This window comes from Pavona decussata, unplaced genomic scaffold, assembly GCF_977016875.1.
Source record: "Pavona decussata unplaced genomic scaffold, jaPavDecu1.1 SCAFFOLD_85, whole genome shotgun sequence".
Taxonomy (NCBI): domain Eukaryota; kingdom Metazoa; phylum Cnidaria; class Anthozoa; order Scleractinia; family Agariciidae; genus Pavona; species Pavona decussata.
Genome location: NW_028145503.1, coordinates 842,501 through 865,000, shown reverse-complemented (window position 1 = coordinate 865,000; position 22,500 = coordinate 842,501). Strand labels below are relative to the sequence as shown.

At 38.2% G+C, this 22,500-nt stretch overlaps 1 protein-coding gene across 1 annotated transcript in view; it reads left to right on the top strand.

Annotated features, from left to right (window-relative positions):
- Positions 1–22,500, top strand: part of LOC146475160 (uncharacterized) — a 33,995-nt gene that overhangs the window by 3,112 nt on the left and 8,383 nt on the right. Inside the window, exons 3-18 of the mRNA XM_085116110.1 lie at positions 393–506; positions 1,699–1,767; positions 2,260–2,322; positions 3,579–4,808; positions 6,995–7,253; positions 7,734–8,141; positions 8,550–8,933; positions 9,960–10,010; positions 10,181–10,281; positions 10,745–10,776; positions 11,583–11,742; positions 12,074–12,566; positions 13,449–13,524; positions 14,223–14,272; positions 14,523–14,638; positions 15,290–15,364. Coding sequence (XP_084972236.1) covers positions 393–506; positions 1,699–1,767; positions 2,260–2,322; positions 3,579–4,808; positions 6,995–7,253; positions 7,734–8,141; positions 8,550–8,933; positions 9,960–10,010; positions 10,181–10,281; positions 10,745–10,776; positions 11,583–11,742; positions 12,074–12,566; positions 13,449–13,524; positions 14,223–14,272; positions 14,523–14,638; positions 15,290–15,364 — 3,681 coding nt within the window. The remainder of the gene's footprint in view (positions 1–392; positions 507–1,698; positions 1,768–2,259; positions 2,323–3,578; positions 4,809–6,994; positions 7,254–7,733; positions 8,142–8,549; positions 8,934–9,959; positions 10,011–10,180; positions 10,282–10,744; positions 10,777–11,582; positions 11,743–12,073; positions 12,567–13,448; positions 13,525–14,222; positions 14,273–14,522; positions 14,639–15,289; positions 15,365–22,500) is intronic.

Genomic DNA, 22,500 nt, shown 5'->3' with positions numbered 1-22,500 from the left:
AATTTTGCCCAGATTTGTTTTATGCTAGCCTGAATATTTACTCATTCTTAGTATGTCCTTTTAAGTGAAATGACGTTTGGTTATTTTTTATTTTTACATGTGTCAATCGAAAGTTATGCTCTTGAATATACGCATAAATGGATATGGTATGGTTTCATTTATGACGACACAAAAAACTCGATTCTACTGGGGACAAAAATCTTAAAAGATATGGAGAAACTAAAATTACAATTCAATAATACTAACTTTAGATTTTATGAGATTTGAACTTGAACATGGCTTTATAGATTATAGTTTTCAAATAACGTGTTATTATCATTATTATTATTATTATTATTATTATTATTATTATTATTATTATTATTATTTACAAAAACTGTTTTGCACCTCAGACTAGCCGAGGGACGGACGTTTCAAAGTATTTCAGCTTCATCCATCCACCTCCGTTCAAACTAAAGGTCTTTTCCTCGGAAGGAAAAAAATCCGGAGAAAACACAAACAGACGGGTACGTTATATCTTAACACGGTACATCCTTTTATTAATGCGGATACGTTCTGCCCATGACGGAATGGTCCGAAAAGACGACCCGGGCTCGGCTCGGGTTTTCTAACGGCAGTGACTCCTAATACGGTTGTATTCTTCTTCAGTTTATTAACAATGCGTGAAATAGCAAGTAGATTCTAGCAAGGGTTATTGGAATCCAAAAAGGAAATTGGGTAACAATGCATTTGTCAGAGATAATTAAGCTCCAAATTGGAGAAAATTCGTTTATTGCCAAGTAGTCATCAACGCAAAAAAAAAAAAAACATATGTATGCAACCGCCTCAACAGACATCTGTTTATTACTAAAAAGTCACATATTTAATTGGCAACTTTTCCAACCACTGCAACCAACACCCTTTGTACAACTAATTTGCCACATACATACTTTGCAACCACTGTAACCAACACCCTTTGTACAACTAATTTGTCACATACATACTTTGCAACCACTGCAACCAACACCCTTTGTACAACTAATTTGCCACATACATATTTTGCAACCACTGCAACCAACACCCTTTGTACAACTTATTTCCCACATACATACTTTTAATACAACCACTGCAACCAAGACCCATTGTACAACTATTTTCTCAGATAGATACTTTCTAACCACTGCGACAAACACCCTTTGTACAACTTATTTCCCACATACATACTTTACAACCACTGCAACCAAGACCCATTGTACAACTAATTTCCCACATACATACTTTGCAACCACTGCAGCCAACACCGTTTGCAACCCTTCCAACCACCGCAATCAAGATCTATTCATTACTAAATAGTCACATATTTAATTGGTAATTTTTGCAGCCACTGTAATTAACACCCTTTTTTAGAACTAATTTCCCACATACATACTTTAACTCCCGGCAATAAGGCCAAAGGATCTGCTTTAAGACGTTTCTCGCTAAATTATCCTGAAGTATTCTCTGAGTAACACAAGCTTCTGTCCCTTACTTTAACAGTTAAAATTTCATAGAACGTGAGTAACTTTACAATCGGTTTGTAGCGTTCTTGTGGATTAGGTTATTGGTGAGGCAATTTCGGTAAGACCAGGAATTTTAGGTGTAGGTCCTTTTTTAAACCATAACATAGTTAATTTAAGTTCTAAGCCCAGTGTTTATTTATTAATTTTTTACGTGCCTCAGGTGCAGACTGTGTCCCCAGAATCAACTTCACCCTGCCCTCGTTTACTAAGAAGTCAGAGATCTGACACGGTAAGTTTGCGTGAATCAGTATTTTTAACCGTATATATCTATAGCAACCCGTCGAGTTAGCTGTTGAATTAAAGTGTTCCATAATGAGAACGCGAAGACCTTAAAGATGGTACACAAATACGCGTCGATTCAGATCGAATGCTCCTTATGAAAGATATAAAGCAATCGTGTTGTTACCTAGCTGCTTCACGTCATTCTGTACAAAACACCTTTGGGACACACTTGACTCAAGGCGGACAGCTAAGTGGCTTAGGTGCAGAATGGACAGCTGATAAATCCGAAATGAGTTTTTAGATTCTATTGATCAAACTTGCTCGGGCCGTATTGAGGAAATATTGGTAAATCTAATTTTTGCAAACTTGAAAAGAAAAGTGATACATTCTCTTTATGGACGAAAGAAGCTAGCGTCATAATGATTTTACTGTTAAATAATACTCATTATAGCTAAGAAATAAAAGAAATAATTAATTTCTGACCCTATGTGTCTTACAGGAGATATTCCCTCTGAATCCAGTTATACGAGTCGGCGGAGGGTATCGCAGGCTCAGCTGGAAGGTAATGAATATGTTCTTACTAAACACTGAAACATTGTAAAATGAAATTCCGGGGATTTGATTAGCTTAACGACCATGGTATATGGGCCATTATACCATGCCCGAGAAGTAGCGACTTATTAAATTGTGTTTCGGTTGTTCTCTTGTTTTTAATAAAACAATTATTCCACTGACGCTTTTTGGATATGAGATGATTACAGCCAACTCGGAGCTACGCGCCTCGTTTGCTATCTATCCTGTCATATCCAACCCGCGCTCGTGGAATAATTGTTAAATATTATACTCTTTCTATTCTCTGACGCTTGCGTGCAATTGGTAATAATGTGTCACCTTAAACAATATACCCATATATACTTTACCTGGGACATATTCGATGATATTCCCCAAGTAATGAACCATAGTTTTCAAATTCGGGTTACTTCAATACCATTGTAGACGTTCATTACTTGAAACTTGAAGGTGGAGGAGCATTTTGCAGTTGGAGCAGACGGGGCGTCAATATACTTGTGGAAAATAAACACTCAACGCGCGTTCTCACGAGTCTTTTCAGCGAAAATAAGTGAAGGATGACAAGCACATTAAACTTATTTCCCTTCAAAAATGGTTGTAATAATGTTATCGATGATGATAACGATAACAATAATGACAGTGATAACAATAATAATAATAATAATAATAATAATAATAATAATTAAATAAAGGGAATGATAACTTTATTATTTACAAGAATAAAATCTACTAGATACAATTTGATTCTATTAAAACCTGAGTGATTTCACAGCTTACTGTCATAAAATTGTAAAATATCAACATGTTGTATATAAAAGTTAATTTATATGGGTTTGGTTCAGAAGATAAAAGAACAATTTCCATTGATGTAATAATGATAATAATAATAATAACAATAATAATAATAATAATAATAATAATAATAATAATAATAATAATAATAATAATAATAATAATAATAATAATAATTGGCTATGGCTGGCCGCCCAATCATTGTTTAGGTAATCTGGGCATCCAGAAGTTTTAACTGCCATATAATAATAACAATAATAACAACAATAACAACAATGGAACAGTTCATTTCAGAGGACAAATGTGCATGCATTTTTCTCTCCAAATCAGGGCTTTGTTTATATATTTCAATACCACAATTTGTGCTCATTTAACTACGTTTTAGTTCTTTTAACCTCTTGTATTTTGGATAATTCGAAGGAGTTCCATTATTAAAACGTTATTTCTTCTTACCAGGTTCTGGATGTCCTGCCTTCTATTGGTCAGTATGAACCCGATTTGTCCCCTGCTTACAGCTGTTCCTCATGTCACGCAAGATTGCCTGTCACAGAGAAGATCACGAACTCTCGAGGACAGCTACGCTCAATACTTGCTACTCCCAAGCGGTGTCACAAATGTGGAACACCTACCACAGACTACCAAGCGCTTAGGGAGAAAGACTTACATGAAAGTGTTGTGGATACTTTGCACCGAGGAGATTCCAGATTTATAGTAGATCACAGGCGGTTTAATAATTTACGTGACGCACAATCCTCTCCAAGAAAGAAAGAGAGAGTCTGTACCTCACCAGTGGACTGGCGCGACGACATGGAATCATTCCGACTTCACATGAGCAGGCAAAGCCAACACGAGGATGATCTGGAAACTAGTGATCAGGTTTCCGAACAGAAACGCTCGGAATCGGGAAGCAGTGTGTTCATGACAGAACCTGGGGCAAATATTGATAAAATAAACGAGCCCCCGGATGTACGGTGCGCATGGGATGATGGGTCAGCACAAGCGGAAGTAACGAGAGATTATGAGAATGAGAACGTAGAATGGGAGATAGAGGACGAAACCAAAAACGTTCGTTCAGATAATGATGTGGACTCTTTCAGTGATTTTGAGCTTATTGAAGATTGCGATCCGGAATCAGGATTCACAGTGCGCCTGCGTCGAAGGCCTTTTGCTTCCGCTGAAAAGACTAATTATGTAATAAGCGGAATTCATGACGATGAGACAACGAGAGAGAACTCGAAAACTAAGGGAACAAAATTAAGCCATCGTAATCAAGAAAATTTACGCCATAAACAAGAAACTGATATCTCAAGAAAGAGTAGGAAGAAACAAATTTCTGCCGCTAAAAAAGAAAGCAGACAACATCCGCATGACGTAAAAGGCAACGATGAAGAATTGGAACAAAATCAGCCAAAAGAAAATAAAAAGACCAAACAAGCAAAAAGTCCCAGGCACTCTTTACCTAGAACTGACTCGTTTTACACGGTGGGCCTGGACCGGCGTGATTACGTATTCTCCGAGGAACCGGTAATCGTAGAGACCGACGAGGATGACGTCATATTCTATCCCAGAACGAGGTGCAGCGGTGACTCTTTTTCAGACATTAAGTTTGTTTCAGATAGCTGGAGCCCAGATCGTCTTGTTTCTGGCGAGGCTAGAAGACCACCCATGCCTACTCCCGCTGATCAGGTACAGTTGTGGCTGCTTCGAATTTCAAAGAATAGCATCCATAAGGAATATGTTACCTTTATAATTCCACTAACACGTAGTTTTTCTCATTTTAACTCTGGCCCTGAAGAAGACTAGTTGTAATATTTAAAATATTGGCCCAAATAAGTAAGCCCTTTGCCCGTAGTGTCAACCCAGCAATCAGTTTGGTTTATTTACACGTAAAGTGACGACTGGCAAATGCATTTCTACTACAAGAGATCTGGCAACGGAACGTATTCAGAACGGTTTATTTTGCGTCGTGTGGTCGCCTGCATCCAAAAGTTACGTACTTTTACCATATAACAGGGACACTCAACAAGAGCATTTAAGCAAAATATTTCAAATGTTGTCTCCTGTTTTCCAAAATGTTTTTCTGCCCTTTTACAGACATAATTATCTAAGCTAATACAGATTGACCTGTTCAGATGTTTTAGCTGAAAATTTAAGTTGCAGAAAGTTTTAAGAAAAGGAATCTTATTCCCTAAATTTACGAGCTTTAAACCTTATTCCAAAATAGCTGCCATTTTAATATTGTTTTGTTTTCATTCAAATTAGCCCTTCAAGCTATAGCCTCGTTCAAGATGAAATATTCCTTTGATTTTTGAACTTAAGAGCGAGGCAAGAAGGGCTAATTTGAATGCCAACAATAAAATATTAAAATGTTAGCCATTTTGGAATAAGGTGTATTGTTGGTTTTACGGAATAATATCACAAGCCTACCTTTTTTTCGCATTTTTAACTCATCCTTGTCCGAAAGGAATTAGTTTTTCAGTGTTACGAAATTTTTAGCTGGCCCTTTTTTTAACTGTAGAATTTCTTTACGACTGCATCTAAATTTCCGCACGAGGAAATTTAGGTCTTCCCAACAGATATCCACGGAAAAGAACTGTTGGGTGCGCGCCCCCGTTTTGCAGCTAGCCTCGCTTTAATAATGAGGTTCAAAGTAACTGAGAAATGGCCTATTTCACCAACACGTAATTTTATCATATAAGCACCAGACAAGAAGCAAATTATGAGGGACCATTATAATGACCCGAGTAGAGGATATTGTGCTGTGTTATCCGTAGAATAAAGTAGTAAAAATCATCCATTATTTGATGGTTTTACCTGGACATTTCATTCATTGTTCGTATTATGATAGTTGATTGAGGGACTGGTTACGAAACCTTGCCAGGACAACAATGGTGCTGCAATTAATGTTGGAAGGGCCGCAACCATGCACAATCCTTTGTTTTAACGTTCTCACTACAGCTGAATGTCTTGACAGGAACGTTTCTATTGGCCAGTTGCTCCAACACATTTCAAAATATATTGTGGTCTGTGCACGTTGAAGGCCAAAAATATTAACAAAAATATATAACAAAGAAGTTTGTCAGGCTTCATAACCATTACTTTTTATTAAATATAGTATAATCAGTTTCACCATTGAGTAAGGTCTATGTACAGTGAATTTGATTGTCTGCCTTAACTTCTTCGGTTACCAAAATAATCGCATTTAAAGTGACCTGCAACCTTAAAATAAATTGACATTAAATTATTGTTAAATAGCCTCATTTCATAATTATCGGAAAATATGACAGTAATATTTCAACGTTAGACTATCGCGTACGCCTATTTTCGCCTTTAAAATTCTCACGTGCCGCCATTTTTATTTCATGACTTCATACGGTTGTCCAATTATTGAATATAAAAGAAGTCAAGAGCAGCAAACGTATGACGTCACAAAATCCAAAATGGCGCTGCGCAGGGAATATAAAATCGAAAATAGGTGAAAACGTTTTTTGTTACGTTATTACCACTTTCAAACAAATTGGAATTTTGACATTAGTTCGAACATTTCAACCTCACTTTGTTATAAGAGTGAAGGATTACGTTCCATACCTAGATATGTTGAAAGTTTAATTCAGAAATACACGATTAGCTTAAGATTAATTTTCATTGACGCTTATAAGACGGTCGAAGAACATTTGCCTTCGGAAGCTACCAGGACAACTTTATAGAAATGCAGAGAGTACTTTCTGTTTATTGAAGCTTTTTTTCTTCCGAGAGAAATTTTTCTTAAAGGGTTCTTGTGTTTTTAAGAATTGATATAATCTACTATGTGAATGACCTGCAAGTAGCTTTCTCTAAAACTTTCCACCTCGTCTTCATTCCTTTGTTAACAGGATTATGTGGAATACTCCTCATCCTTGTCCATTTCACCCACACAGCATGATGGGTACCTCGCTGATAGCGAAGAGAACGCTGACCTTAGTTCATTACAGGCTCAGATTCAACGGGCTCGAAATGAGGCAAAAAGGCAACAGAAGCGAAAAGAGGAGGGAGGAGAGAGTAGGAGGAAGGAGTCAAAGGGAACACAAGAGCGAGGGACTCAGGAGGACAGACAGAATAAGAGGAGAGATTCAAAAGGAAGAAAGGAAATAGGTAAAAGGAAGATTTACGTGTATGGCCGAAGGTCGAGGCACAAAGTACTCGAATTGACTTTGAACATTCATATTTTCAGTAAACACAAAAAGAATGCAAGATGGCGGCTGTTCAGAGATGGCGGCTGTTCAGAACAAGTGACGTAATTCTCACATTATACGACGTCATCGAAACCATTTGTGGACCTCAAAGGAAACAGTTTTAAACAAACTATTTACCCTCCATTTTTTCATTGTGATAGCTGTAGTGGCCTTGAAATTGTCCCTTCCTCCCTCCACCCCCGGCTAAAAAGGGTCATCTCAATACTAAATACTGGACTAAGGTATCTTTCCCACTTTTTTGCTAACTCCTTATTTGCAATCAATTATATTGTTTTGTCAAGCCACTGCAGTATTACATATCTAACAAAAGAGTACGGCGTTTCAAGCATACTTAGAAACTTGAATTTTGAATGTATTGTTCGTTTCTCTACACCAACAGAAGGATCGCTGTCACAAAAGTCTCAGGAAAAGGAAAGCTCGAACAGAGCCCCCTTAAACAGTGGCCAATGGGACAGTGACTGGGATAGTGACTTCAGCTTACATGTCCAGCCCCTCAGCGACTTAACTTCGTCGAGCAGTGAAGACGATCAGTGGAAGAATGGGACCGAGAGAAGAACAAGCAATCAAGAAACCCAACAGCGGACCAGAAAAGCGTCTGATAAAACCTCTAAGGCTGTTTTAAGAAGGGAAGAAAGAAAACCTAGTGAAGTTGACCTTAACAAGAGCACTTTACAAGGAGGCGCTGTAGCGGTAGAGCCTCGGCGAAAAAGTGCAGGGGAGACCCATGTGAGAGAAAAGAAATCGAGTAGGAAGATAATCGTCAAACCAATACCCTCTATTGGCCCAGGTATTATATTAAGCATATATTATCCTAAAAATATAAGGTTTTGTGTGAAGTAAACAAATAAACAAACAAAAATGAATTAAGCAACTATTTTGTGTATTTTCAGATGCATAATGTTCTGTTCATAAAATAAGGACTTTCTTACATTACGTTTTAGAAATTTCCGCTCTTCGGAGTATGGAGTTTCCACCTTAACGCATGGCATAAATAAATTTTGAAACCCTTTAATTAAACGCTAGTGTAGTGCAGAACAACTCTTTTTAGCCGTGATGCAGTAGCTGCCATTTGAAACATTTCAGAGAATTTCCATCATTAATGTTATTGGGAGGGGTACTACTGCTTAATTACTAACAAGGGAATAATTGTTCTTTAGATAATATGTAAATAATGTATTTTTTTTTTTACAACAAGGGCCAGACTCTGAACATGCTGCACCTCGCCCCAGACCACGCGCTCCGCGTGACGAGGACGAGCTGAGCGAAAGTGATCTGCAGTTCTTTTCGCAACAGTTCCAAGCACCTTACCCCACAAAGGGACAGAAGAATGGCTCAAATGGCGAAAGCCCTGTAGGATGTAAAGGAATCGACTGCTACAGATGTGGAGCTCTCATCCAGGAGTGTCAAGGCGTTTGTACAAGGTGCGGTACTTGGTGTCAGCGGCCTGGTGGGCCTTGCAGTGCTTGCCGGGATATCTGTGAGAGATGCGGTAAGCCGAAGTTTAGATGCTCATCTATTAGTGAGAGACTGGAAGCTAGCACAGATGAAGATGAAGTTGAGGAGCATGGTGATTCAAATGGTATGTTCAAATGATGGAGGTGGTGATTAAGTAGTACTAATGGATTGTATTGTTAGTAAGGAAGCAGGGGTCGATTCAATGAAACTTTTACACTTGTAGTTTACAAACAGGGCTGAGTTGCTCGAAACATGGTTAGCGCTAACCATTGGTTAAGAGGTATTAAAACCTATAGGTTTTTATGGTATTTAACCCGGGTTAGCGCTAACCATGCTTCGAGCAACTGGGCCCTGGGCGTTAGTTTAACATCCGCACACAAAACAAAATTCAATGACAAGTTCTGTGTGAGCGTCATGTAAACCTATTGTTAAATTAGCCCCAGAGGGCCAGTTGCATAAAATTCAACGTCGGGCCTAACTGCTAACCCCTGACGTTCAGCCCAGTCAAAATCAGTATTTTAACGTCTTAGTTTAGCCGTTACGCTCGTCGATAAGTTTTATGCAACTCGTTTCAGATGTTTTAGAAAACTTTGTGTTCATCAACTAGCCTGAAGAAAATTGGGATGCGAGCGAATAGAAAAGCGATTAGACTAGCGAGAGAAGGTAAGAGAACCGCTATCCTGGTCTCTTCATCGTTTTTATCCCGCTCCCAATATTTTTCATCGCGCGCCGGTTTTCGCTGCTTCCCACTATCTAAACGGCTTCTTCTTCTTCATGTTCAGGAGTGGACAAAAAACATGAATGTTCAATTTACTCACACTTGATTCGCCAGTTGACTCTCAGTAAACCAGTTGCATTAGTTTAGTCCTCTAGACATAGTCTCCTGGGCTTTTAAAGCCGTAGGCTAAGTTACTTGATTGATGATACAACCAGTCCCACTCCTAATGATGTATGGAAGGCTAGTGTGATTCGTACTTTTTGTTCAGTGCTATAATTCATACTTTAATTTTAGTTACAGCACTGAAACGGGATCTAAAAGGGAACGTTCAACGTTGTATTCCACTAATGTCGATCATGAAAGCCAAATCCCACGATTTAGAAATACGAGGCACTACTCTTTGACGTGTTTGAATTATATCCTTTCCTCTAGATTTGGGAGCTAAACCATCAGTTCAAGAGAATTTAGAAAATACTGGTAAAGGTAAGCTAGGACAGAGTGTGTAGTGTCAAGGTATGGTAACTCCGCCATCCCATTACACCGCTTGAAGAGGTATTGAAGGGAAAAAATGAACCTTTTAGTACAATGTGAGCAGCACTTGTATCAGTCACAGGAGAGTTACTATTTGTAAAAATTCATTTCAATTTTATAAGGTGAAGGTCAAAGTCCACTGCTGATTGCTCAAGAGGGGACCGGACCTGGGCTCAAAGCTGGTCTGACCATGGATAGTACTGAGATTACCAATGCCCATCAGGTATGTATTAAACATGAGTACAATTCAATCAGTTCTACTCACTTTATTTAGTTAAGTAAATAAGGCAAGCGTTTACGATATCAACATGTTGATGATGTGACGTTAAGGAAAATTTACAAATTACGTAGCTCCTTTAAAGTACGACTAATTCAACAAGAACTAACACTAAAATAATAACATTAGTGTCATGGAAATATATTAAGCTGGCTTAGAGATAAATGGAAAAGTAAATTAAATAGTAAAAAGATCGCAAATGCTTGTTTCCATTCCTAGTCGTGCAAGCATGAGAAAGGAAAGAATTATTGAAATTGTCGTCAACTGTTCAGCTAACTGTGGACGTGTTTAGTTGTAGTTAACCTAGAAGTGGTCAGAGGTAACCAGGCTTGCATACATGCAAACTGGAAAGGCAAGAGTTACTAGTCATGATGTTTTCTAATAAAGCCTCATCGATTTATCTTCCCAGAACTTCCAAAAGAAGAAAGAACGGAAAAACCGGTAAGAAACGGGATCCGGATTAATTGTTGTCTCTTGTTGTCTCCATAGGATTGTTTATCAATGATAGCCTTATGAATCTGGATCTAGCTTATCAGATGCACGAGTCTAATATGTCCAGAATGTATTGAATTGTCAGTCTTCACTAGTGTCATAGTATCACTTACTACCGAAATTCTACTAATGAATGGCACGTAACCGGAGTGTGCTACGACATTTGAACGAATCCTTACAAATACGTATCTGCCCACGAGCAGAAAAGAAACGGAATTTTATGATATTTTACGATTTCTGTTATGTTGTCTTTTGGCAACTTTATAAAAAGAAATAGAGAATCCAAGAAAGAGCCGACCTGTGCTTGAATACACACTGTTATCCTCTTTCCCTTGTTTCCTACCGAATGTTCTTTAATCTAATGATATAAGGTAATTACTGTCCCCTCGCGCCCACTCAATATGCTGATTCCATACGCATTTCCTAGACTGTTTTACAGTCCCAATCACAGTTAACACATGGCTGGACCTAGCTAAAGCGGTGCTTTTGCACCCGACTTTGCACTAAAGAGCCCTTAATTGAGCCGTTGTATATTCCCATTTGTTGCTACATACGCCTAGGAGAACGTAACAGTACTGGATGATAACGATGACGATCATGATGATGATGACCACTATGGTGATTGTAATGATCATGGTGATAATGATGACGATTAGATTTCAGAATAAGTCGTCGGATATAGCTGGTACTCGTAGCTCAAATAAAACAGAGTGGAGTTTGATTATTTTATCTATTCATATATGTTGATTTTACAGAGCTCCCCCAGAAAGGAAGAAGAAAGATGCAAACAACATAAAACGTGTGACAACAAAAAGAAGCAACACCTCTTTAAATGAAAACGGAGAAAATGAACTGGAAAGCGAACTAATGAACAAAGTAAAGGTGGTTCTAAAAGATGGATTGGAGGACGAAAGGGTTTGTAATTTCTCTTCCTTTTAATTAGTTTGTTTATGGTATTATCATGATCTTGGATATTAAGATTCTCCCACTTTAAGAAGGGTGAAAATCCTGCCACAGAATACGAAACAGGAGCGGGATAGGAAATGGCTAAATTCACCTAGACAAAAGGTCGAGACTAAAGGGTGCTTTAAATCAATGTTTCATGTAAAGTGTGGAGAAAGAATGTCTGATTCAACCAAGCCTTTGATAAAATGTCCAAACATTTCTAGCCATGATTGTGAGTTGTTGATCAAGATATGGTGTAACGGATTGAGCTTAACTGACTTAAACGACGATTCAATTTCAGCTTAACGCGCTTCAAGAATCAGCCGACGAGATTCCAACGGAAGATCTTTCGTCTAAACCTGCACCATCTGCTTTCCCTTCAAAATCCATCAAGAAAACGAAACCCTCGAAAAAGGTCATTTCACAGACTGTTGTGTATAAAGAAAAGGAGAAACCAACAAAATCGGGAAAAAGAACATCACTTGAGGAACAAGAGAAAGATAATAAAGAGAATGAAGATTTGTTGGTTATGAGCCCCACGACAGCCGTACAAACCATGGCGCCTGGTGACGAAATGCTGCCGACAAATACGGAGGGCACTGGGGAAGACGTTGGTTTGACAGAAGAGAGAGTTGGGAACGAGCCAATCGTGAAGGAAATTACGATTAGTGCTGACGTTAACACGAAGTCAGAGGAAGGAGAGAAGATTGGAAATGAAAAGAAAACGGAGAAAGAGAAAGAGAAAGAAGAGCAAGGAGAACAGGAGGAAAAGAAGAAAAATGTGATTCCAAAGAGTAAGCTAATTTTGATTAATTATTTTTTTATTATTAAGTATGATTAATCGATTCACTGGTTAGCCAAGGGCAGTGTTAGAATATCACAGTTATTTTGATTAATGAATTTTTAACTTTGTGTTTTGTGGAATGTCTACAGAAACAGTCTTCTAACCAAATTAATGTGTTATAAGTTTGGATTTCTAATATGCGATTAATCTATTTTTCAGATTAGTCTCGTCCCAAGAACTCTCACTCCTTCCCGTTGTTTTCGAGAAAATAAGGAGCTCTAGAATAAGATTGGTGTGACAAGTGATTATCTAAACCACGAAAAACAAATTTAAAGAGTTGTACTTGTACTCAGTCTCCTACCCGTAATAATATCTGAAGGTCCCCATGGCCAGTACTCAATTGCTATAGAGCCATGACCGTGATGTGGTGGAGTAAATAAAGCTATGGTTACCGTGGAATCCTATTAATACGACCACGTTCGGGCCGTGGAAATCTGGTTGTAGTAACGGGGTGGTCGGATTAACGAGGTTGTAAAACTAAGGGAATGACTGGACTTTGAATTCGTTCGGGGCACCGAGAAGTGGTCGTAAGGCGGGGTTCCACTGTAGTAGAAGCAAACTATAATAATCCGGATTTATACCAAAAATGAACGTCTCGTTTCGTTTCGTTTCGTTTCGTTTCTTTCTTTCTTTCGTTTCGTTTCGTTTCGTTTCTTTCTTTCTTTCTTTCTTTCTTTCTTTCCTTCTTTCCTTCTTTCCTTCTTTCCTTCTTTCCTTCTTTCCTTCTTTCCTTCTTTCTTTATTGAGAATTGTCTGTATTTAGTTACATGTTTGGTCTTAGGTTATACGGAGAGTAAGGTTATACGTTTCCTTTCTTTCTCTCTTTTTTTAGTTCGAGGGGTATCAAGAGTGAATGCAGCATTCAAAGAACGAGCAGAGCTAGCAAAGAGGTTACAGAATGTCTTAAAGTAAGTAGTAGAATGCTTATTTCATTTTCTTTAAAATGTTAGCTATAGCACCGTGTTGCAGAAGTGTAGAGTAGACCTGCACTCTTCAAAAGCTCTATTTTCACTGGACTCTTATAACCTGCAGCTGCATTGTTTTTTAGAGCTGGGAACATTGTTCTGTTATTCCTTTACTTTATCCTCTCTACCAACCATGTAAGACGTTGCAAACTGGTGCAGGTCGCCCTGAAGTATATAGTATATTCTCTGGAAGTAATATTGGTTGTTCTGTGAGTCTGAGCTCAAACCGCACCCTTATTTAGGCAATATGTTTAAGTTTTCATTTGCTGCTCCAAATCTAGATCTGATCGTGTCGTAGAGTTGTTGTTTAAGGGAATGGATGTCGCTAGTTTACCAACGAGTATTGCCTAAGACCGAGGGTATGTTTTTCGAAAGTCTCGATAATTTACTGGGCGTAAAACTGTCTTGCGTGCGCAAGTTCTTAAAGAAAGATTGATTTTATGTTCACTCTTTTTCGAGTTCAAAGCTAAACCTTAACGAAAAAAGAAAAAAGAGAAACGAAAACCTAAGAGGGACGATTGCGACATGTTGATGGAAAACTGGCCAACCTGATAAATTCTGGGGATGTGGTTTGAAATTGACGTACTTCTCTCTATTTTTTTAACGAAACAAATTGTTAAAATCTTTCTTTTATCTTTTAGGGAAGCTATCAGTGATGTCATTGGGCAGGCCGATATTAAAACCAGAAAAGGTATTTGTTGTTGCCTTCTGATAGTTTCTGGCAGTTTTTTGCTAGCTTTGAAACTCGTCATCCTTACAAGAGATCCTATGTAAAACTTATTGTCTTAGTAGTTTGCACTTGTCATTTTCTTATGTTCGTCTTGCTCCGCCTCCACTACCTGTAGCTAGTTGCGGGGCAAGCAAGCCACTACTCATGTTATTTTTTAAAATAAACATTGATTGATTGATTGATCGAGGTCCAAATTATTCCACACCTCTAGACTCCACCATTGATTACTTGACTCATTATCGACTCGTGAACCGAAGTCACTTGGAAATGTACGGTCGCGCGTTCACACTGGAGGACGAGGACGAGGATGGGATTATATCCTATGAGGTAACAACTATCCCTGCTAGGATGACAGCTATTGTTTTATTTCTCAATACAATTTATCGTTACGAAATCCGGTGGACCGTAGCAATTTAAGTCAAAGCAATCTCGCTAAGCGTTTGGGGCAACCTATCTTCTGAAAAACGAAAATCGATTTTCCATTGGAATGTTTAATTACAAGAAAAAAAAGCAAAGTCCACATTCATAAAATACTATGGAATCGCTCCTTCCATTAACAGAACCGCTACTACCATAACTACCATAATAATAATAATAATAATAATAATAATAATAATAATAATAATAATAATAATAATAATAATAATAATAATAATAATAATAATAATGATATTTATCCAGTGAGCCCACTCGCCTTGGCGGTTTTGAAAGGGGCCCTGCAAATTAATCATCATCATCATCATCATCATCAACATCATCATCATGATCACCATCATCATCTGTTTCTTCAAATGGAGAATTGTACTGTATGTGTAGGAATTTTCACGGCATTAACAATATTATTCACATATTTTACTCCGACAATCTTAAGAGTTCACTAAGTATCTTTTCCGAACGTCGAAAACCAGAAAAACAGGAATTGACATTCTTGTTTTCAAACAAGTTTGAGTTAAATTCATTCTGTTGTGTTGTCTGCAGCAAATGTTACTCGCCTTAGAGGGGGTACCAAGCATTGCAGGGATGTCAAGGAAACAGCTGTTATTCGTATTGCAGGTAAGAAAACCATGGAAACATTAAGCGTTTTCCATTTACCAAGAGATTCCAGAAATTCCGGTTAGGTTGTAAATGGAACATTTTTTTTTGGTTCGTTCCACTGGGAAATTTCTGGAAAGAATGGAACTTCTGAAAAGGTAGTCCCTTTTTTCCCGTTAGAAACTTTCCGATGGAACTGCGTGTTCCATTTACGAGTTTCACAAGGTTTGACCAGTTCCAGGCCGTTCGCGACCATATCTTCGGAAAGGAAAACGCCCATTGACATCGTGACTGTACAATGCTAATGTGAAAACACCCTCAAACATTTATTTACAGGCAGTTCCTGTTCTCCCGGGGAGTGGTTTATCCTAACCTTTCTCTCTTTCTTTGAACCAAAATGGGGGCTATTTAATTGAGCATTTTTTCGTCAAACATTCCTCGTTATCACTCAACCAAACCGGCCTCGTTGCCTGGGCTTAAACTCTATTCCCTATTTTAGCCCAAAACCATTCCTTTTGGCGCCGCACATACCTATACAGCTTGTATAGAGGAGTACCAACCCAACCCCAGCCCCCACCCTCCGGAGCGGGAGGACGTGAAATAAAGCCTAAAAAGACCATTCAACTTCATAGCAATCTATTCATCTTCCAGCTCATTTTGGAACTATGCACCCTTTGCCTTGACTGAGCACTTCAGTCACTCGTCAAATAAGAAAGCTTTAGCGTCTAATGTAGCTTGGATTTATTTCCAGTCCCGCTTGAGCGGGTCTGGCGACGCGTGCGCTTAAAATGACTGGAGTTCGCGAGCTGCCTTCGATGATATGTACAGTCTCATCCAGGGATGATGCCAGTGGAAATAATTAATATTCAAGGAAATTTCCACAAAATCACAACATATGACAAACCGGCACCAAAACTGTGTTCATTTTGTGTACGTGACCTGGAAACGTGTGTTCAATCAATGAATTTCTAATTTCCTTCTACAAACAGCAAAACAATTTTCCTTTTCTTCAGAAAATTTTCATTTGTTAAATCGTCTTATAGACGGAGTCCGATTACAAGTTAAGGCAGTTAAATTAAGGTCTATATTGCATTCAAATTTATTTAAGTACTTTGCTTCTCTAAAAGACCTACAACCAGGAGTAGATTATCTTCAGCATAGCCACTGAAGATAAACATGGTTAGCATATTCAAAAATACCACTTTTGCACTCCATTATTATGTTATATTCGTTATTTTTGTCTTAAATTTTAAAGTTCTCAGGATTCGGATGTTCATAATATATTCATTCTTTTTACTAATTGATATTATTTTACAATAAAAACTCACAATTTAAATTCACCATATGTACCGTATATACAAATGTTTGGCTTTAGTTTGTGTAGCTGTAAAGCCATAAATAACCTGAATTAAATCTAACGTAGAGTGCATAAAGCGTAATAATTAAACCACAAAATGATATTCTTATACTCTTCTAAATGATCATGACTAAAACACCACACGAGTACATACGGGTAACATACGGGTAACATACGAGTAACATACGGAACATACGGATACATACGAATACATACGACTAACATACGAGTAACATACCAGTGACATACGGATACATACGACTAACATACGGATACATACGAATACATACGAGTAATACGAATGTTTTTCTCATAAAGGAAGCTCTAATTATAAGCCTTGTAAGCATTTTTCACGTCAGCAAACACGTACCCGGTTCAGTTTGAGGGGGGGGGGGGGGGGGAGGGGGGGAGGAGGGTTGTTGATCGACACCGCAAGGCTTTCGTTAAATTTAGTCACAGTAAAATAGATTCACATTGAGTGCAAAACCATTAGCTTGCGCTACAAGATGACAATATATTTTGGATGGCGCTGACGTCGTATGACGTCAGCAGATCCGTCATCTTGATTTCACTATTTCACCTTAGAAATAGCAAAAAATCAGTGCAAAATCAAGCCAGAAAGCTTAAATGTAACCATGTACATGTAAAAATGTCGAATTATGGAAACAGTTGACACATTAAAAAATTTCGCAAGCGATAAACGAACAGCTGCTTAAAGTTTCAGCAACAGAGTCAATTTTGCAAAATCTGAGGGGGTGGCGATCAACAACTCCCCCCCCCCCCCTTCAAACTGAAACGGGTACGTGTTTGCTGACGTGAAAAATGCTTACAAGGCTTATAATTAGAGCTTCCTTTATGAGAAAAACATTCGTATTACTCGTATGTATTCGTATGTATCCGTATGTTAGTCGTATGTATCCGTATGTCACTGGTATGTTACTCGTATGTTAGTCGTATGTATTCGTATGTATCCGTATGTTCCGTATGTTACTCGTATGTTACCCGTATGTTACCCGTATGTACTCGTGTGGTGTTTTAGTCATGATCCTTCTAAATACGATTTTAACGTTCCAAGTCTGTGGCTGAAATGCTCAAAAATTTTGACCAAATTAAACGAAAACAGATTGATTGATCCGTCCTTTCTTGTGGTACTGTTCATCTCAATTTCATATAACCAATGTTTCTTTGACAAAATATAAAAAAAGAAAAACATTCGTCAGATGTTTTATCCGGCAATATTGAAAAAGGAAGGGCTATATTGCGATTCAAATAAAATGGGTCAATATAATGATCGTCTCAAATTATATCTTTTAGGCGAGGATCTGAGGTTCCCCTAATAGTACTTGTTTGAGCAGGATTTTTCCACTAAGTTCTTGTGATGATCCCGCTTACTTTCAATAGTTGAGAATATACCAGATCTACAGATTTGTAGTCTTGATCATGTCAGATCATACGAAATATTAAACTCACAAATTCGTCTTTTGTGGGCCATTTGTCCGTAGAGATGCTTGAACTTGGTAGTACCCCAGGCGCTGTCGAAGCTCTGTGTTGTTGAGGTTTTTCAGCGTTTGTCAAATTCTCGCTTGAGCGAGATTTTAGTCCCGCTTCCTTTTTCATTTCGTCCAAAGATGAATTTCCACGGTCTTTTATTCCCAAATTAGTGGTTGTCACTGATGCACTCGAGTGCCCATGTTTTAATTGTCGGTGGTCTCTCTGGCTCTCCAGAAGCGAAATCTTTCGCTGTATTCGCTTTAAAATTGCCGCCGGTTTTCGTTTCCCGAAGTAGGTGTCGTTAACTTTTGTGCAGCCCTTCTTCTCACCGAGAATTTCCATGCCAAAGACCCAAAACCATCAAATGCAAAACTGATCCGTGAGGTTTCAAGTTCATTGAATATTGGTTCCTTTTGTCTCGCTTTGTTGGCTGCCCGATTTTGCTGACTTCCGGTAAATTTTCGGGGTCTTGGTGGCTGTTACTTAGCTGAATTCTCTTGAGTTCATTCCCTTTCCTTTTAAAAGCACTCGTTGCACTGTAGATGGTGTTTTCGTTTTAACATTCACACAAAAAAACTCGGCCTGTTAAGTGGCGGCTCTGTGCGTTCCTTGTAAAGATCAATTATGGCTTTTGTAAATGCTTTCATCCCTTGTAACACCTTAAACAAAAGAGTTAATTGAAAATTGCCACTTTTGCCAGAATATCTTATTTCGTTTAAAAACAAAGAGGTCAACGAACACTGCCTCACGATCGTCTACTGCGCAACTCAGCACTTCTTGAGCAGGAAGCTTTAAATATTTTAGCATTGATTACCAAAAACCACGAGGAGTAAATATTGTGGTGTTTTGCCACCCCCCGTTGCAATTGTCTTTGGTTTGTTTAAGCTCGTTGCAATCTTTTTGTGAAATAATAGTAACCATGGTATTTTTAATTGCTTAAGTCATCATCTATATATTTCACGGCTTTGCTCGACAGGTGACAAAAGAAATTTGCATTTTGAGAATAAAAACAAAAACAGTTCATCGAAGCATCATGTAAGAGAGAACCGAGTCCTAAAGCGATGCTAGTCGATTTTGCACAATAATTTCCGCGCTCCCAAATAGCGTAAAATTAAGCCGAAAACGAGCGAATGTCACTGATTTAACGGGAGAATTTTAACTCTTTAAAAACTCTCTTTTCCACTCTCTTATGGTTTCCATAAAATCTTGTTATGCTACGGCAAAATATTAAATGTGAATTATCTCGAACCATGTAGTGGCATTATCCGATGAACTGTATTTATGCCCAAAAATTCCATAGTTGAATCAACTAAGCTTACATTTCTCGTGAGCGTTGAAATAGCTTGAAGGTTCCTGCCAGCATGTCGATTGTCAATCCATGTGACCCTAGAGTGACGGCAAAAATTTGGTATTCGATAACAATTCGTTATTTGGCCGAATGCCATTCACGTTTTTAAAATTCGAGTGGAGCAAATCTGTTTGATACAATGAACTGTGTAAAACTCGCGTTTTGATTGGTCTAGAGGAGTGTGTGATTAGAGTATAGACGCACGATTGACGTCATCGAGTGGTGTGACCGGCGCACGTGATCAGAGTCTAGAGTCCAGCCAGAATGACTGGTCAACAAAGTTTTGCAAACTGTTTTTGCGAGTAGCGGACAAACACAGGCAAATTCTCACAGGAAAGGAAAACTGCCCAATAAAAAAATTGGACAAAGACCGTTGAGAGTGATCTCAACCAGGACAAAAAAGCTAGAACTTTGTTGTGACGTGAAAAGGAAGCAGATATTTGTCGAAATATGTCGCCGATAGAAATCCGGTAATGGCGAGTAATCGATTACAAATCGCAGTGAAGCGACTTACATGCTGTAATATTTTGGGGTCAGGATTTCCTTCTGGAATAAAAGTTAGTTTTGAAAATATTGTCAGTGAAATTCTTTCGGATTATACTCTAATTTAGAAGATCATAATTGCATGTGTGTAGTAGTCTAAAACTGAGTTTGCTGGAAAGTTTTTGACTTACTCTCAGGCAACGCGATGCTCGCTTACGAAATGTGTTGAAATGTCTTGGTTATAGTATAAAACAAATAGATTCCATTTTGCCGTGGGTCTGTACTCTGATAACGCACAGAGGACGTCAAAACGTGGTCAGAACATCAGTCACGCTACTCGCCTGCGGCTCGTAGCGTACTTCTTTGTTCTCACTACGTTTTGACGTCATCTGTGTGTTATCAGAGTACAGACGCACGGCAAAATGGAAACTATTTGTTAAATAAAATATAAATCTGGGTCCTTGTGTCCGAAAGCCGACTGAAAATGGTGAATAAGCGCAAAGCGTTTGTAGTTGTTTCTGTTCTCCCACTTCATGCTAAAAATTACACAGTTTAAAATTTACAATAGCGCAAGAAATGGAAAATGGCAAGATATAGTTATACTAATAATATGCCCTTCTCAATTAAATTACATTTTGTTTTTTTCATAAGAGAAAAACAAAAAGATTATACAAGAGAGGAATCGAACAAAACACTTAAAGAGACACTGTCACGGCGATTTTGCTATATCATGTCGTCAAAATGGCTCAAATATTTGACAAAGAACCTTTTTCCTAACATGAAATTGCTGTTAGAGCACCGAAAAGGAAATATCAAGGTATTTATCCGGGGAAGAACAAGCTATAAGCAGTTTTTTGACGACTTCTCTACAATACACAGGAGGAACTTGAAAAAACTGGGCAATTTTTTCAAGTTGCAATCCATTTCCATCCTAGCCATCCCAAGTAAAAGATAATTAATACTAGTTTCTGTGCATTAGTAGGGTTATTTTTAACAAAACTAAACCATTATTTTGACGATTTCATCGATTCAAATATGTTTTTTGGCTATTCAAAGTGACAAAAAATTGGTGACACTGCCCCTTTAAGTAATATAGACGGATATTATACAAAGGTCGGTGTGGCAGTGATTAATAATGAACAAAATAATACTGGTGAAGTTAAGTCTCTTATTTTTATTTTTTTCAGTTGGCTTTTTACGAACAGATATACTTTGGGTATACAGCTATTTCAATTAACGTTGTCGGATCAAAGTATAATACTATAAGACAAGACTTCAAGATTCTGCGGATTTTTTTATGAACGAGTTCATCAAAATCAGTTTTGCCGCGTCCGTCCAGTGAAGAAATACCATGGCGAGCCATTTGGATGAAAAAATGTTAGGATATCAAATGGATGAGGTGGCAGCCTCTTTGAAGATGTCTTTAAGCTTTAAGCTTTGATCCGACAACGTTAATTGAAATAGCTGTATCATTCCAGTAGAAGTATCCAATAATTGAGAATGATAATTATTCTAGAAAGTGACGCAGGCATACTCGGAAAAAAGAAATCCGAGTGCTCCTATCAGGAGTCGAACCTAAGACCTTCCGATTACTAGTTCGGATGCTCTACCACTGAGCTACAGGAGACTCGTGGGAGCTAAGGCCATTAAACTAGGTTCATGGGAAAAACATCCTGCATACTGCTAGGATTTGAATGTCGAACGTGTGGTATATGAAAGAAATGTGATGGTAAATTTCCAGCCTGGTGAATGAATGAGAATGATGATTATTCATATACCACACGTTCGACATTCAAATCCTAGCAGTATGCAGGGTGTTTGTCCCATGAACCTAGTTTAATGGCCTTAGCTCCCACGAGTCTCCTGTAGCTCAGTGGTAGAGCATCCGAACTAGTAATCGGAAGGTCTTAGGTTCGACTCCTGATAGGAGCACTCGGATTTCTTTTTTCCGAGTATGCCTGCGTCACTTTCTAGAATAATCATCATTCTCATTCATTCACCAGGCTGGAAATTTACCATCACATTTCTTTCATATCGAATAATTGTTGGACAAAATCTTCTTCTGTTTATTCTCAGCACTAGGATTTAGGTGCTGCAAAGATGTTCAAGGGATAAGTTGAAATTAGACTGCTTTTTATCTATAATGTGATTACAATATTTAACAGGTGATTAATTTAACAATGTCAGGAAGTTTAATAAGTTTAATGACCGATCGAAGCATTCATTCGTTCGAAACGGGAGTTAGTGATCATGGCGGTCGGTTGGCTCTCTCGTTGTAGCGCGTCTCTTGTCCTGGTATTGTTGATTGCAACATCGCTAAACATCTCACCTGTACCCGAAAGGCTTCTTGATGATGGAAACTTGTTTCTGGCCCTTAATTTAAACTCTGCTAGCTTTCCTGGACGAAACTCTGGTCTTCCAAGACGCTCAACAAGTGTTGCCTCGTCGCCATTTTGGAAACTTCAAGCTTCGATCTAC